The 16,805-nt window shown below is 40.2% G+C and overlaps 1 protein-coding gene across 1 annotated transcript; it reads right to left on the minus strand.

Annotated features, from left to right (window-relative positions):
* Positions 1-13,973: 13,973 nt before the first annotated feature.
* Positions 13,974-16,805, minus strand: LOC143551657 (uncharacterized). The gene is made up of 9 exons (XM_077042050.1): positions 16,720-16,805; positions 16,135-16,643; positions 15,816-16,026; positions 15,605-15,705; positions 15,448-15,509; positions 15,258-15,318; positions 15,092-15,182; positions 14,961-15,023; positions 13,974-14,641 (listed from the first exon to the last, which is right to left on the minus strand). The coding sequence occupies exons 1-9, from the start codon at positions 16,777-16,779 to the stop codon at positions 14,039-14,041; spliced, it is 1,761 nt and encodes a 586-aa protein (XP_076898165.1). The 5' UTR covers positions 16,780-16,805; the 3' UTR covers positions 13,974-14,038.

The raw sequence follows: 16,805 nt of genomic DNA on the forward strand, positions 1-16,805 counted from the left end.
GCCAAAAATCCTCAATGTTTGGCAAGGATATCGGCAGTGTTGTGGTAATCGCGTGGAATATACGCGAGCGTAGTAGAAACGTGATGATCTCGCGGAAATCATCAACACCGCTCGCATCCGGGTCCAATGTGATGTACATGTTATGCCCCGGGAAAAACTGTCGGTTGTTGTCTCCACATTCATCACCACCTGCACCGCCTGCTCCAGCTACAGTTGCCATTTCTGCAACAAACAGTCTAAGTTAGAGAAACGTCAAGGCAAATCACAAGTTCGCCTGTTACCATGAGCGAGGTTATGATGTATTCTGTATAGGCGAAGTTAGAGGTGGGGCGAAGTTGGGAACAACTTCGCCTCAACTTGAACTTCGCCGGATAACAGTTACGTAACTTCGCCAGGCGAAGTTAATGTTAACTTCGCCTAACCACAACATCGCCTCATAAACTGTTACATAATTAATTGTCAGGCGAAGTTAAACCTCAGGCGAAGTTACGGATAACTTCGCCTAAACTGTAACTTCACCGAATCTGAATCGGAAACAGTTAAGGTTTTCAATTCGACGTGTAGTTGGTGAATTTGGAGATCGCGGACTGTTAAACACAAGATTTGATGACGATTTAGACGATTAAGTTGTTTACGACCACGTAATAACAAGTTTAAAAAAAAACGGATGTTAAGGTTTCGAAAGTCTGAGGTCACGAAACGGGTCGAAATACACTTTGATTAACGTTAAGGACAGTGATTAGATGATACTATCGACACTACACACCTATAACTCGGAATAGAAACTGAGAAAGAAAACACAGATTGATCGATGCTATATGTTCGCTTAGGGTTACGATAAGTTCGCCGGGTTACAGGAAGACAAGTTCGCTGGTTGTTTGAAAATAATGAACTGTTTGACCTTAAAAATCCTTTATATAGGGTCAAGGTTATACAGGCGAAGTTATGGATAACTTCGCCGATATTAAACTTTACAAAACAAACCCCTATAATTTGAACAATTTGCAATTAAGTTTTAAAACATCCTTTAAAGAGTTAAATGATACGATCAAGACCAAGTAACCAGATATAAAGTTATAAAACGACATAAGTGGAATAAAACTTAGAAATAAAGTACACGGGATCAAATTTCAGTCTCGACAGGGACTACCACGTTTTAGAAAAGATCCGAACAGGAATCATACTAATTAAGTGACTGTCACACAGATCCATGTTCAGCTTTATTATGACATAAAGAGACAGGTTGTAAGCAGGTAAGTAACTTAAAATAGTTTTCATCGCTTCTGTGATACGGGTTAGGTTCAATTAAGCTCAAAACTTAAATGGGCAACACCTCAGAGATTGTGATGTCTCCTATCTTTACTCAAAGCGTATTTGGCTTTCCCCAAGTCGCCCCGAGTTGACCTCGACTCGTAGTGTCTGATTAAATAGTAAGTACTCGTCGATCTGTAGAGTCTTCTTCCCATTGTCTTTCTTGCATCTTGATTGAGAAGAATTAACATTATAAGCTCTAGAATGTCTCAATAACACAAATTTTATTATTTTTTTATTTATTTTTTTATTTTTATAAACATTTACACAGCTTCAAGTAAACTACTGCAAGTCCCGAATCTAGATCACTGCAGTTTCTTGACACACCATCTTCTCAGGAATCAGAACACTCACGGGCTCGTGTATGACTGGGTAATCGATTTTCTGCCTATCATTCGGAAAGATATATATGGAAACATGCACAACTCTTAAGGAGTTTCCACGTAAAATCGAGGAGATTTAGTTAGTATCACTTCTACTTTTACGCACCATAAAAAGCTACCATGACATACAATGACTGTTCTAAAGTCTTTTAGGCCTAATAACTTCACTAGTTAAGCACACAGAATCAGTATATCTATCACTTTCCAAGGTTGGATCAATTTTCTGTTAAACATAGTAAAGGAACTTCTTACGAAGTAGTAGACTTGAAAAATAATTTCATCTCCCATAAAAATTTTTAACTTCTATCGCCCCGATCAAGTCGAAGTCTTCAGGTAAACGGCTATCCTGAAGATCCAATGGAAGGGATAACGTACAGTCGAACCAGAACTCCAGATGGACGCCACTCACCAAAAGCGTCACCGAGATATTCACCACTGAGGAGCTCCCATGGCCAAAGGCTCCAATAATCCGACATCGTCATAATGCTGATCGGAGCAAATACTGTGACTTTCACAGGACAAAAGGCCACAACACTGAAGAATGCACAGACGTAAAGGACATCGTCGAAGCATTTGTCAGAGATGGGACGCTCGCGCACCTCGTGGCGTAACGAACGCTGAGCAGGCTGACGCGTGTAGAACCCCAGTTGGGGAAAACACGAATAAAATTGCAGCTTCAATGTTGGACACTACATACTTCGTAAACAACGAGATCCCGAACCAGGTGCATATCGGCTCGATGGCACTCCCATCCCAACAACATGGAAGGGAGCTCAATTACACAGTTTGCATGTAGATCAATTCCAAATTTGTAAAGAAAAGGCCCAGAGCCACTTCTAATGGAAATGATTCTCCTTAGAACATCGATGCTGATGATCTTACATTTATACTTATGAACTTTCCACACGGATATGCCGGTTTTCACCGCATAATTACGTGGAAAGTCGTTGCGTGGGGAAGGCGGCAAAACCCGCATAAACCCAAAAAACGGCAAACCTTCACGCAGGTCAGTTAAAGGTAAAGTTCAGTCATCCCACTAAATGAAAGTGCCGGTCTATCCGCACGAATCATGATAGAGGAAACTGAACACTAACCTATTAACAACCGCGCGTCGAACGGTTAATTTATTCAACACTGATGCCGGTACCGCATAATTACGTGGAAAGTCGTTGCGTGGGGAAGGCGGCAAAACCCGCATAAACCCAAAAAAACGGCAAACCTTCACGCAGGTCAGTCATAGGTAAACTTTGGTCATCCAACTAAATGAAAGTGCCGGTCCTAACCGCACAAATCATGAGAGGAAACCGAACCTATTGACAACCGCGCGTCGAACGGTTAACTTATTCAAAATACTTTAGAAAATTTCTAACAGAAGGATGAGGAAAACCTCCACGCAGGTCAGATATAGGTAAAGTTTAGCCATCCTACTAAGTGCAAGTGACGGTCCTACCCGCACAATCACGAAGGAGGAAGCAAAACTTCAACCTATTATCTACCACGTTCAAAGGTTAACTTATTCTAAACACTTGGAAAATTGCTAATTTAAACTAAAGTATGCATGAGCAAGTCATACAACGTTTATAAAGCAAGTCATCCAGTGAAAGTAGCGGTCTTACCCGCACAAAGATTTATATTTCATAATATTCATTACAAGAATGGCCGGGTAACTACCCGCCTACAAGAATATAAATCTATACAAGCTAAACCTATCCTAACAGTGGGAAGGGATCTTCAGGATCAAGCTTCAGGACCACTTCCACTTGGACGAGCACCATCAGTAGAGCGTGGCGGTTCAAGGAAAGCTTTAAGGATAGCTAGCCCATCATCAGCAGCAGCAACTTCGTTCACCTTCTCCACCACCGGATGCGGGAAGGCGGCATACTGATTCACTGCTTGGTCAAACAGCTTCAGTATCCACATCATACAAAGGGAAGTTGGAAGGCGGGATGCCTTTCTCAACGAACCCTAGACCAAGCAGGAAGCCGGCCTTTTCCCCATCCTCATGAGAAGCGTTGAGGGCTGCGCTCATGGCATCGTCGTATGATGTGTCCGTGAAGACTCGATGCACAACCTACAAAAAAATATACAAGTATCAAAACCTTTTCTATTTACAAAGAAAAGCGTGAAGACATTATGAAGCTAAGCTTACCTGAGACAACGCTTCTCGAAGAAGCCATTCCTTAGTAACCAGAGCTTCCTGGAGGGCAGCTTGAGCTTGGTTACGGGTGTGTTCGGCTTCACTTTTGTTAAGGTTGGCAAGCAACACTTCTTTAGCCGCAGCCTCTTCAACGCCCTTTAGCTTCCGCTCAGTATGGTCAAGCACCCCCCTCTGGTCCAAGATCTCTTGGAGCTTCTTGGCGTCTTCCATCGCCAAGGCATCATGAGCCTGTTGGAGCGCCTCTAGTTTGGCTTTAAGTTCCTCATTCTCGAGGTGTAAAGGCTCAGCAACAGCTTCAGCCTTGGTGGCCCTCTCGGTTGCTTTCCGTGCAGTTTCCTTAGCCAGCCGAAGCTGTTCGTTAACAGCTTGGGCAGCCTTGGAACGGGCCTTGAGCCGGGCCTGAACTTCAACCTCGAGGGCTTTGAAGGCCTTCTCCTTTTCCGCAGCCACTGCGATAAGCCTCCTATTCTCCTCCTGGACAGCCCGCGCCTGAGCTACTTCTTGGATGCGAGCTGCTTTTAACTTGTCGTTTTCACGACAAAGCAGCTCGACTCGCGGCTGCATCCGGGCCAGGAGAACCCGAAGCTCATTGGTTAGCCTACCCTCCTGGTAGCTAGCCATGGCTAAAAGTGCGAACAGGCGGGGACGAACCCGATGGAGCCGGCCTCTTCACGCGGCTCACCGTCGTTGTCCTGGGCTGCTCGGAGGGGACGGTCGTCTCAGCCTCCGGAGCAGTGGTCTTATCACCACCAGGGTTCCCCGCCACCTCCTCGCTGTCAGTCTCTGAATCAGATCGAGGCACCGGATCGGCAGTGGAGGCAACCTTCGCCTTCCCCTTCCCGCCGGCAGCCTTCTTCTTCCGCACCAACGGAGGACCATCTGCGGATTCCTCATCAGAACACAAGATTAGAGGAATTCCAGCAGAGGTTTCAGCATTGAGGGGTCGAGGGTTGAATAACTCCTTACCTGGCCGCCTGGCGCTCAGGATCTCGTGGCCTGGCGGGTAGACCTCCACGAACCGATCCGCCGTCTGTTCAAGGATGGGCAACTCGTTCTCATCTAGAGCACGAGTACCCATCCGAGCGGGACTATCAGCCTCCCGCGGATGCAGGAGCGACTGCAAGTCGTTCCCCTCTGAAATAAAAGAAAAACAGTTAGAAGACAAACCTATATAAACAAAGAAGACAGAGCATACCGTAAGGGACAGAGTTCAAACCGTATTCGAGGACGATGGGAACCTGTGACGCCTCCTTCCACACCCGGCTCATCCCAAGCATCACCATCCCAGACTCCGCAAAGAGGTATACCGGAGTCTGGACCCAGGAGATCTTGGCGAACCACTCCGCCTCCTGGTAGTTGAGGGCGTGAAGGGCGGGGAGTGCTCTCCCATTCTTAAAGGTCATCGCAAGGGGGATGACGCGAGCGGAGATATAAAAAAACTCACGCTTCCACGACCGAAGACTGCGCTCGGTAGCGCAGATCTTCAACCCCTTGATCCGATTGACCAAGGTGTACCACCCCTGGATGCACCTCCAAGAATAGAACGTCATCAACCGGTCAGCATGGGGCTCCACGCCCAGAATGAGGCACACCCACTCAAAGTAGCGGATCTTGGCGATCGCCATCGGGTGTACCTCCGTCAGATGCACGTCGTGCCTCTCCAAGACACGGTATACAAACTTCGTCAATGGGAACCTGAGATTCCCATAAACGAAGAATGTAGCGTACACCCCTATCTTGCCCTGGGGGGCATCGTACACCGTCTGGTGTGGCTCCGGAAACTCAGGCTCGAACGACTCGAGCATGAACTTCCGGACGACGTACCGATAGAGGTCGGCCGGAAGAGCACACTGGCATTCGCCAGCAGTGCTCTTATCGTCTTTATCAGACGTAGACGTCGGGATCTCGACGTGCACGTCAGATTCTTCGGCAGCAGCTTCAAAATCGTAGGTAGAAGACATGGTTTGGAGGTAAAGAAGAGTGATTTCAGGAGAATGCTTGGCAGAAAGTATTCGCCGGAAATCGTTTACAAGAAGAGAAGAGTGAAAGTGTGAATTACAAGAGACCCTCTCCCCCTTTATATACTCATCGCAATTAATGCGATGAATTTAATGCGGAAGAGAGAGAAATCGCAGGTGCAATGAAACTATGACACGTGGCAAAGTGCAAGCTAGCAACAGCTGTTGAAAGGACGCGTGCCATTAATTTCGCGGCCACGCGCCCGAAAAATCGCGCCCACGCGTCTAAAAAAGCGTCTGGAATGACCATGTACTGTCACGTCACCATAACTTCCTGCACGTCCTGACACAGTCAGAAGAAACCGTCGGACGACGTTTCAACAGTTTGGACTGTTCTTATCCTTTCACCAACTCTTCGAATTTCAAAATTTCAAAAAGATTCAAAAGTAAGCGGGAAAATACCACTTACCTTGGCAACCAAGTAACTGTAAGACAGGTGCGAGTACAGTGTTAAGGCAAAACCCTTCACATACTTAGCACCTGCAAGGAATTGAAGCCAAGAATACCTCGGCGACCAAGTAACTATAAGACGGGTGCGGGTACAGTGTTAAGGCAAAACCCTTCACATACTTAGCACCCGCAGGGAATTGACGCCAGGAATACCTTGGAAGTAAAGTAACCGTAAGACGAGTGCGGGTACAGTGTCAAGGCAAAACCCTTCATATACCTAGCGCTCCGCAGGGAATTGAAACCAAGAAGGATCTTCTGGGCAATGCTTGCGGAAACGGGAATAACATCCCCGCATAGCGGGAACGTCGAGAACTACATTGAAGCTTCAAGATGGAATTGGTGGTTTTAACATAATTGATCACTATGTTCAAAACTACCAAAACCTCATGGAGAATCCACACAAGTGTGACTCAACGCTCCTGACTTGCGAGGAGGTTACAGACCTACCCGCATCATACCCAAAGATCAAGCAGGAAAGTCGGGAATTTCTGCAAGTGACATAAGGACTTCCGCGGGAAGAATCCCCATGGAAAACCTTAAAACTAAACCCTTTTCAAAAACCCTTTGCTTAAGTCCAAAAGTTCACCTCACTTATTAAACACTCATGAGAAGAACATTGGATTGGGGGGACTTGAAGAGGTAGGTCCCAGCAGAGCCCAGTTGGACCCACATGACTCACCTTGAAGAGAGACGTCTGCGCAGAAACCAACTGGATCCGCAGGACCCACCATGCTCAGAGACGTGACGTCCTTACGCGCAGTACGCAAGCTGTTCCCGCAGGAAATGCCTCCCAATTGTGAAGTACTCCGCCTGTTCCCGCAGCTGCGGATACAAGCCATCAGGGAAGGCCACCCGCGCAGCAATGCTACACGCACAAGGCACTTAGCTCTCAATAATTCAGTAGTCACCTGAAGGAATGAGCAAAGCCGGGAACAATCCCGCACAAAGGCGGGAGGGGGAATACTCCCGCCCAAATGAGCCAGTCCGTACGATACTGGAAGATCTTTTGTACTGTACCTGACGAGGCATGGACAAAAGATCTGACCAGAGATACGACAGCCCATTGACAACAGTATGGCGAGCAGCATGCTCTTGTACTGTATGTCACTATTAGCCGCTACCTACTCACCAACTCCTGTCATACCACGTGCATAGCCTGCAGTTGGTGGAAAATGAATTGTACACAGCAGGCCTGGTCACTGTCAGCCGCTGCCTACCCACCAACTACCAGCATGGCACGTGCGTAGGCCACAGTTGGTAGAATAGGAATACTATTCAACCGGCTATACCCTCTTGGAAACCTACCTTCGGCTATAAATACCCCAAATGGTATGATCATCTCATCTCATCTTGTATCTTACATCTTATACCTGATATCTGCTCTAGCAATCTCTTAATATACACTTATATTCAAGAGCAATCTAGTCTGATTCTCACGCCGGAGGGTGGTCACAAGGAGGTACCCCCCCCCTTTCTCAGTGACGAGCTCACGGTGTCTGTTTTGCAGGTTATCAGAAGAACCATCTTTGCCGGATCTAACCCCTCGTGGGAAACATCTATTTAACCCCCAGATTATCCGTAATCTGCCCGGGGCCGATTAGTGTTTCTTCAGTAATCCATAGGGACGTAAAAAGTGCAAATATATTGATAGACGAGAACTAGGTTGCTAAGGTTTCTGATCTTGGATTGTCCAAGTTAACTTTAGCAGGTTTAAATAGAAGCTTGGTTGTTTCACGCCCTTGTGGCACACCCGCTTATTGTGAACCAGAATATATAAGAACTAGCATTGTAACAAAAAAAATAGACGTATATTCGTTTGGTATGGTTCTATTTGAAGTTTTGTGCGGGAGGTTGTGCACCATTGAAGACCATGATGGCTTCTTGTTATCATGCATATCGGTCAAAAGATACTATATGGAGAACAAACTGGATGAGATTGTTGACCCTAGTGTAAAGGGAGAAATGAACTTGAACTCCATGAACAAATTTGCAGACATTGCATATAGATGCTTGCATGATGATCGAAACGATAGACCTACAATGGACCTAGTCGTGGCAGAGCTTGAAGAATCATTGACACTTCAAGTAAGTTCTGTACATTATTTTTAATGAAACAATGGAATACTTTAAATATATAAGAAACAATATGTTTGCGACACGTAGGTTAGATTGTGTTGACATTGTTACTGACAGATTTTACCTATTTGAGGACAGTGAACATTAAAGTACTACACTTTATGTTAATATTTATTTTGAACCAAGAGTAATTTTGTATAGACATCACATATATCTCAAAGATTGGGTTCAAGTCATTACCCAGAAATGGAATCTCAAGGCTCAAGTTCAAAATCTAACTTGGAATCTCAAGTCTCAAGTTCAAAATCTAACTTGGAATCTCAAGGCTCAAGTTCAAAATCTAACTCGAGGAGAAGCTCCAGTTCAGAATCTTACTCGCAAATGGAATCAAGGTAACAATGTGTATCTATCTCTACTGATAAATCAGTTTATGTATAACTGCATATATGTTGTGATATGAATATCCTTTTTCTTTTTCTTTTTTTTTTTTCGTTTAGGAGGTTAATTTAGAGAAGCATTTACGGTTTGTAGGTGTTTTTTTAACTTGTTTTGATTATAGTAATTCCGTAAGTTCAACCATGGATGTGAATAGTGTTTATATTGAGAAGGCAATACATGTTTGCCAATTCGTCATAAACTATGAGAAACTCACCACATCTGATAGCTCAACTAGCAGACCCTCATAAACATTATTCATACCTAGCTGGAACTAGTGGATCACCCCGAATAAAAAAAGTTACAAAACCATCTAGAAGCCATGAATAATTCTCCAAAAAAATAATATCATTAGGCTGCAAGTTACTAAAAATATATCTTTATTTGTGGCGTATTAGCCACTCCATCAAAATCTCAACTACCAATATGTACCTCTATTATAGTTGTTTTATATTTTTTATTTTTTAATATTTATTTTTTAGATTTTTTTTTCTCTATTGTAATAAAGTTAATAATATACTTAGGGTTTGATGATGAAAGAGTTTCATAAATAAATGATATGTTATAACCCGTTTAAAAGCTATCTGGATTTGGTGACCCATGACCCGTTTATGTTTTTTACTATAAAATTGTTTATTAATTATAAATAATATCTTTTTCTTTTTAAATTGGATTATAAATTTTAGTATATCCCTATTTTATAGGATTTTTATATCAAATAATTGGTAAGATTAATTTTTAATTTAATGAGATGTTATAACCTGCTTAAGAGCTATCTGGTTTTGGTAAACCCCATACCCATGAATTTGGGTTAAATCAATGAGAGGCCTTAATTTAAAAATTAAACAATCTGGTGGCTTCCATAAAAGGGGAAAGTGACCACATCGCGACACATATGATTTTAGGGGTTTCATTTATATATATATAGAGAGAGAGAGAGAGAGAGAGAGAGTAAGATTAAAATGAAAACCCACATGAGTTGTGAAAACCTGCGAAAACCCTATGTAACATCGTTTTATATATATACATATATAGGCTAAGTATAAAATGAAAACCCACTTCAGTTATGAAAACTCTAGAAACTCATTCTCAACCACATGTTTTTAATTAATGTTTAAATCTTGTGGTCCACAGTTAAAGTGAATAAAATATGTAAATATAAATATAATTTTTTCTCCATCCTGAAAACATATATAAAAATTATTAAAAAATGTTAAAAATTAGCAAAACAATTTTTTTTAGTTTTCGATGTTTTGTATTAAATGTTACAACATATATTACCTGTGTAAAAAAACGATGTTACATAAGATTTTCACAACTCAAGGGGGGTTTCATTATATACTTTCCCTATATATATATATATATATATATATATATATATATATATATATATTGAACAATCACTTAGATTACTAACAGACCACTAACCACCTGTTATTTCCATTCCTCTCACAGAAGGAAACCCACCATATGTGAGGAAACCCCGGCTCCTAGTGTAACCTAGAACTCCTTATTTTCTGTCACAAGTGAAACTTAAATCCAAAGCATACCTCTTTTCTAAATGAAGTTTTTAGGTCACTCACCTTAACCACTTAGACCGAGAATCATTGGTTTTTCATAACCTAAAATGGTAAATTAAGCCATTTTTATTTATTTTAATTAAAAATAGTTATGTAATGACTAGTTACCGTTACTTTAGTATGCTTTCAACCAAAAAACCCAAAATCCTACCCCCCCCCCCCTAAAAAAAACCTAGCCCTGGCAAAAAAAATCTAACCTCGTCAACCCCGGGCTAAAAAACCTCACCCCCGCTACAGAAAAAAAACCAACCACACCCACTCCCCACTAAAAAAGTACCTACCCCCCCCCCCCCCACCCCAGACAGGCGCCCCAGTTAAAAAAACCTAGCCTTCTCAAAAATCTAACCTTAAAAGCTAAATTAAACCCGAAGGCTAAACTGAGACTTTTTTTTGTTGGGGGGATGATAGTTAGCATTTTGTTTTTTTTTTTTTTTTTTAATTTTGTGTTTTTTTTAAAGATTTTTGTTTTTTTTTTTGTAAATTTATTTTTGAGGGTTTTTTGAATGGTCCAAAATTAGAGTCTTTTAAGATATGAAAGGACAATCTTATCAAATATTAATTTTTCTTTAATGAAGGGGAAATATAAAATTGAATTTATAGGTAAGGTAACTATGCATTTAAAAGTTTGGGGAGTGCAAAATATGCAATTGAACCTATATTTAATGAGAATGGTCAAATTACTCACACTAATACTTTACACAGATACGAGGAGGTGCATATTCATCATCAACAATTTGACTTAAACACCCACGATGGCCTTAAAGGAGAAGAACCAATGACCCCTATTGATGCCACAGGCCTTAGTGTTCGATATGGAGGAACAGAAATTCATAGCTCCCTTGATTATCTCCTCAATCTATTTGAAAATGGTGGTGTTGGCATGGACTTGGTTTTTCAGGAATTGAAGTTTATAGATTACGATCCCGTGTTGGAACGAAGAAAAAGGTATATGATAACTATAATGTTGGCAAATATTATTAATTCGAAGTCAAATTTTGAGGATGAAACATCTCAAATTTATTATAAGACCTGAAATATAAGATAGATAATACGATAACTGACCTATGCATTACTTGAGTTAAAATAAAGGAAATATTAAAAGTTATTAATAAAACTAAAAACACAAAACTTGAAAGGTTGTTTTTTATTACTAATAAATTTCAGCATTTCACTGTTTTTAAAATCAACCCGATTTGTATTTTACATTTTAAAATGATACGTGGTTTAGAAATAAAAAAAAGGAAAAACAAAATTATTTATTAAGTGAGAGAAGAGAAAGAAAACGTGGGGCTCACAAAATTCTTGTACCATTTACCTATTTATTATCATATATGAATTTAGGTAAACCAATCCAATAATTGAAATAACTAGATTAGAAGTTTTAGTAAAAAAAAACACATATTTTTAGTTCATTTTGAATTTGAATACTGAACTTTAGTAACGATAATATTGCAGTGTTCAACTAGCTCTAGACAAGTTATTGTATATTCGAAATGAAAAGCATGACCCCTGCTTAATTTACAAAATATATATCAAAATTTACATTCAACAATTGGATTTTTTAAAAACGTCAAATGATAAGGAATGTAAGGTCTTGGGGGCTAATATTATTCAGAGGGGCTTAATAAGTAAGCAATGGAAATGTGCAGAAATACAGTAAGCGTGCTTAAGTGGTTAATGGTGTTTCTAGCGCCGTTGGTTCTTCTGCATTTGCAAGAATCAGGCTATCTCCAATGGAAGAAGGTCTTCGTATATCTCCTCCAATCAGCTCATCGCCGATACATGGAGTACTCTGAATATGTCGAATCAATGTATCGCATACAAGAGGATTACATTTGCCGAGGGGAGACATGTAAAATGTACTTTAGGGCATTTATGAAGCTTCATCATCATCATCATCGTATTCAGTATATCCCACCAATAGCAATGCTATGGTAGGGTCTGAGGAGGGTAAGATGTAGACAGTCTTACCTCTATCCCATAGGGATAGAGAGGCTGCTTCCGGTGAGACCCCCGGCTCGATAGTAGTTTTGCATCAAGCCTTGGACATAAGGCACATAAGACTCAATCATCAGGGACACCGGCTGATTGGTGCATGTGCCCTTGTCTTTCGGCTATCAACGCCACCACATGATGCCTGATTAACCTTCCGCCACTTTTAACGTTATTTTCACGAGATTAGTAAAATAACGTCAAAATTAGTGCACTTTTACTTTTGCCCACCCGAGGGTTCACACATATATACATTATATGCGCGCACCGCAAGCAGAGCGTGTTTATGAAGCTTATATAGACTAATTGTAAAATCAACTCATCGTTCTGTTTTGACGTAAACACTGCGTATTAATTCCAGTTTAAACCTTATATAACTTAATTATGAATAATTTCTTAAAAAAATCTTTAACTTGTTTTTTTAGTGTTTTTATTGTTACGTAAGGTGTTTGTTCATCAAGAGTAGAATATGGTAAGTGACGGATCCATAATTTTTTTCCAGTGTGTTCAGCTTTTAGACGCTCAAACTTCACACGAATGGACATAAAAATTTTTGGGTTGGTTCGACGGTTCAGTTCGGGTAGACGGTTCAGGTGAGGTTAATGGATTAAAATCGATACAATATATATACACACGTATATATTATCATTAGGATTTAAAAAGCACATATCGAGTCGGGTTTATGGATTAAAATCCATTATAAAAAGGTCATGAATGGATCATATGCACATTACTAGTGTACCACTAAATGTGCTTTCCAAACAAAACACGTACTAAAGGAAGATTCCAAATCATTCAATAAACAATTAGCACCTCTAGCTCACAAAAACTGTAAAATGTTAACAAAAAAGATAAAACAAATTAAAAAAAATAATCAGAAGCAATTTCTGAACGCAAACAAATTATAATAATAAAAACAAAATGATAAAAAAAAAGCTCAATAATCAAGATCTTCCAGTGTTCTCATTCTCCGTCTGACCATTAAAAATCATGAGAAAGAGGGATTTGAACCCGAGAGAATTGTAAGATGGGGGAAACTTGACCACTATGCCAATCTTTGTGTATGAGTTCACTCAACAAATTACATGTGAGTTCAGTCGTTCACTACTATATTTTATAGACGCTCTATTAAAATTCCGAAACTCAATGGGTTCCCATGAACCCACACTTTACATGCAGAAAATATTTTGAAAAACTAAGTTTTTTCACCAAGTATAAAAATATGCTTTCACTAACTTACACGATCATTTTTAATGAGAGGTTAATGACAGTCTGCCATGACAAGTGAAATGCTAACTTGGTAAGTGAAGATAAATTCTTGAAATCATTTCAGTAACTGAATATATGATGGGTTAGTTAACTAACATCCATCCCCGTGTTCTGTGCTGGTTTTTATTTTAGGTTTACACTCGAATTTCAAGTATCACAAAGGTTTAACAAGAAACATTTTATATACAATCAAAGATTAGGAAATCAGAGAAATACCAAAACCATCATATATTACAAGCAAAATTCAAACATCAATACATACTAACTAACAATCATAAATCCATACCATTAAGGGTTAAGGCTACCATAAACCAAATGCATTATCCTAACCCAAAGAGCCTTAATACATTATTGCATTTTACAACCTTAATCTATGATTTCTCCTTCTTCCTCCTCAGCCTTTACAACAGAACATGCGTCTTTAGACATCACATCAACATTTGTTTCCTTAACAACAGTACATGTTGTCTCTTTAGTTGGCACATCAACATTTATTTCCTTTACAACAGAGCATGTTGTCTCTTGGGATGCCGCATCAACATTTGTTTCTCTCACGATTACAGGCGGGAATCTCAAAGATTCCTCGGTGAAAAACGAGTTAGCCGTCATGAACCTTAAAACCTGCAAAAGATGAGTTTTGTCTCTCTTAATGTCGGGTGTCAAAAGCTTCTCTAAAAGTGACGGTTCACGCTTCTTTGGCTTGGTTTCATGATTCGGCTTGAAGGAATGTTGGTCTCTTGACCTTGACTTTTTGGCATACCGGTCAACGTCTTGAAAATGTGCTCCTCTTTTGTTATGAAACTTACCCCTTTTGTAGTGTTGTTGTCTTTCATGTTTTCTATCTCTAGGGTTTTGTTTTTTGGGACTAGATTCCAAAAGAAAATTATAAGACCCTGAAATGTCGGCAACTTCACATCCCAACTCGGCTTGTTTTGCTAATATTTCCTTCAATTGCCGCAAAACAAAACAACGCGTTTTATATTATTTTTAGGTCAACCAGAATTCCAAATGATCAAACCAAACATAAAACCAAATTTAGTTCCTTTCATGGGTTTGTTATGTAAAAGTGGTAAGATGAGCAAGTTGGGTAAAAGGTCAAATGGGCTAATGTTGAAATGGGTCAGGTGACTCGGGCCAGGTCAAAGTAAGTCAAATCAAATTTGTTGACTTTTAGAAAGAAAAAAAAAGGTTTCTATAAATAGAGAATATGTCAACTATGATCAGGAAAACTATTATAATAACAAGGTCTTTGTAATAACAGTTAACCAGACAATCATAAAACGCGTACCTGACGGCGTAACACGGCGCCTTGGTTGGTTACATCAGACAAAGTATGTTCTTTCTTAAGCTTCTGCATGATAAAAGGTGAGGGTCAAACAGACAAACAGCATAGATCCAATCAAACACTCAAAATCTAACCTCAGATAAGGTCCCACTTGTCGGGTAGTTCTTCTTACGAGCCTCACGCCACTCCTTTATTTCATGCTCAGTGTAAATCAGAGCAGGTACTCTTCAATACAATAAATCAAAAGTTAACATTTGTAGTAAATATATTATTAAAGAAATTGGCCAGGAAAGAAATTACTTCTTTTCAAAATCGGTGACATTTCGAGAAACCGCGTCGACTTCCAAATTGCTGTCACCGTCTGCTATTCATCAATCATAAAAAATAAATGTCAGTGAAAATATTTTACTTATCATTTAAATCACTTATGATATTAAAGTTGTTATATTTATGTAGATCAACTGTATCATGCATAATATAAACAGTTCACCTTTACTTATATTTCCTTTGTAGTTTCCAAACTTCTGTTTCACATGTTTATTGAACTTAAATCTGCGCACACTTAAACACTATGTCAATTAGCAAACAAACTAATAAACATATCATGAAAAAATAATATTATAAATCTTATTACGTATATAACCTACCCCTTGTGTGACTGATCATATGCTTTATGTCCCGTGAAGTTCTTCTGTTGAGATTCATTCCACCCACCATTAGCATTAGTAGGCCCGTTTTTATTATTGTCCTGTCATAAGTTTTAGAGATATTAAAGCTAATGTATTGCTATACCATAATACCACTTACAATTTCATAAAACTTTTGTATATACCAAAAAACAGTAAACATAAAACATACCTCAACATTTGTGCTATTTGTTTGGCCCATATTGACCATCATTGGTGAACTAAATCCCGGTGGGCCTTGACTATCATTTTGCATAGGCGTGCTCACATTAGTCATACCAAACATCTGATTTGTAAAGAAGTTCTGATTTTGTGGGCCCGCGCCTTGAGGAATCTGGTTCTGGATCATGGGAATATTTTGTGGTTGCTGTGTTTGAACTGACCTGTTAGCACCGGGTAAAAACGGACCCATTTGCATATGTGGGCCCACGCCTTGAGGAATCTGGTTCTGGATCATGGGAATATTCTGTGGTTGCTGTGTTTGAACTGACCCGTTAGCACTGGGTAGAAACGGGCCCCCTTGCATCTGTGGGCCCATATTCTGAGGCCCATGAGCACCATTTTGCATAGGCCCGTTACCACTAGGCATTCCAAACTGCTGATTCATAACAAATCCAGGGTTTTGAGGGTTCATAACATTCATCATCGGGTTCGGGAACATGGGAAAATTACTGGGAAAACATTGGGCATAATTAGAATTTTGTAACTGAAGAAGCTGACTGATGTTTTGGATTGTGTTCTGCACAAGGGCCTGCTGCTGACCTTGTAAACCGACATTTGGGCGGTATGCCATAAAGTTTTGACCCGGTTGTTGTTGAGACGGGTTGAATTGGTTTACAGGAAACGGAATAAAATTCTGTTGCGGATTGAACCCACCGATACCGTTTGGGAATTGATTCGGGAAATTCATGAAACCAGGTGCAGCTACAATGGGCATATTGTTGGGGAATACAGGGCCCACATTACCATTAAACATTTGCTGATTCGTGACAGGATTTACCTGTTCATCATAACACATAAAATTAGCTCGATACAAAGCGTTTAAAAAGCATAAGAGTCAAAAGGGAAACGTGTACCTGTTGAACTGCAGAAGCAGACGGTGGATTTTGATTGGTCTTTTGATGAGGATTCATCATCAACTATATTGTGGTGAAAATTTCTA

The sequence above is a fragment of the Bidens hawaiensis genome, unplaced genomic scaffold, assembly GCF_021521415.1.
Source record: "Bidens hawaiensis isolate Kalapana, Puna unplaced genomic scaffold, B.hawaiensis_p1.1 tig00016505_1, whole genome shotgun sequence".
NCBI classification, from domain to species: Eukaryota; Viridiplantae; Streptophyta; class Magnoliopsida; order Asterales; family Asteraceae; genus Bidens; species Bidens hawaiensis.

What these genes read in the sequence shown, in the direction of transcription:
- LOC143551657 (XM_077042050.1), bottom strand. Translation starts at nt 16,779, where the DNA reads ATGATGAATCCTCATCAAAAGACCAATCAAAATCCACCGTCTGCTTCT. An exon ending in CAAAGGAAATATAAGTAAAG is followed by an intron (nt 15,319 to 15,447) that starts GTGAACTGTTTA and finishes GATGAATAGCAG; the next exon opens with ACGGTGACAGCAATTTGGAA. An exon ending in GTCACCGATTTTGAAAAGAA is followed by an intron (nt 15,183 to 15,257) that starts GTAATTTCTTTC and finishes ATTGTATTGAAG; the next exon opens with AGTACCTGCTCTGATTTACA.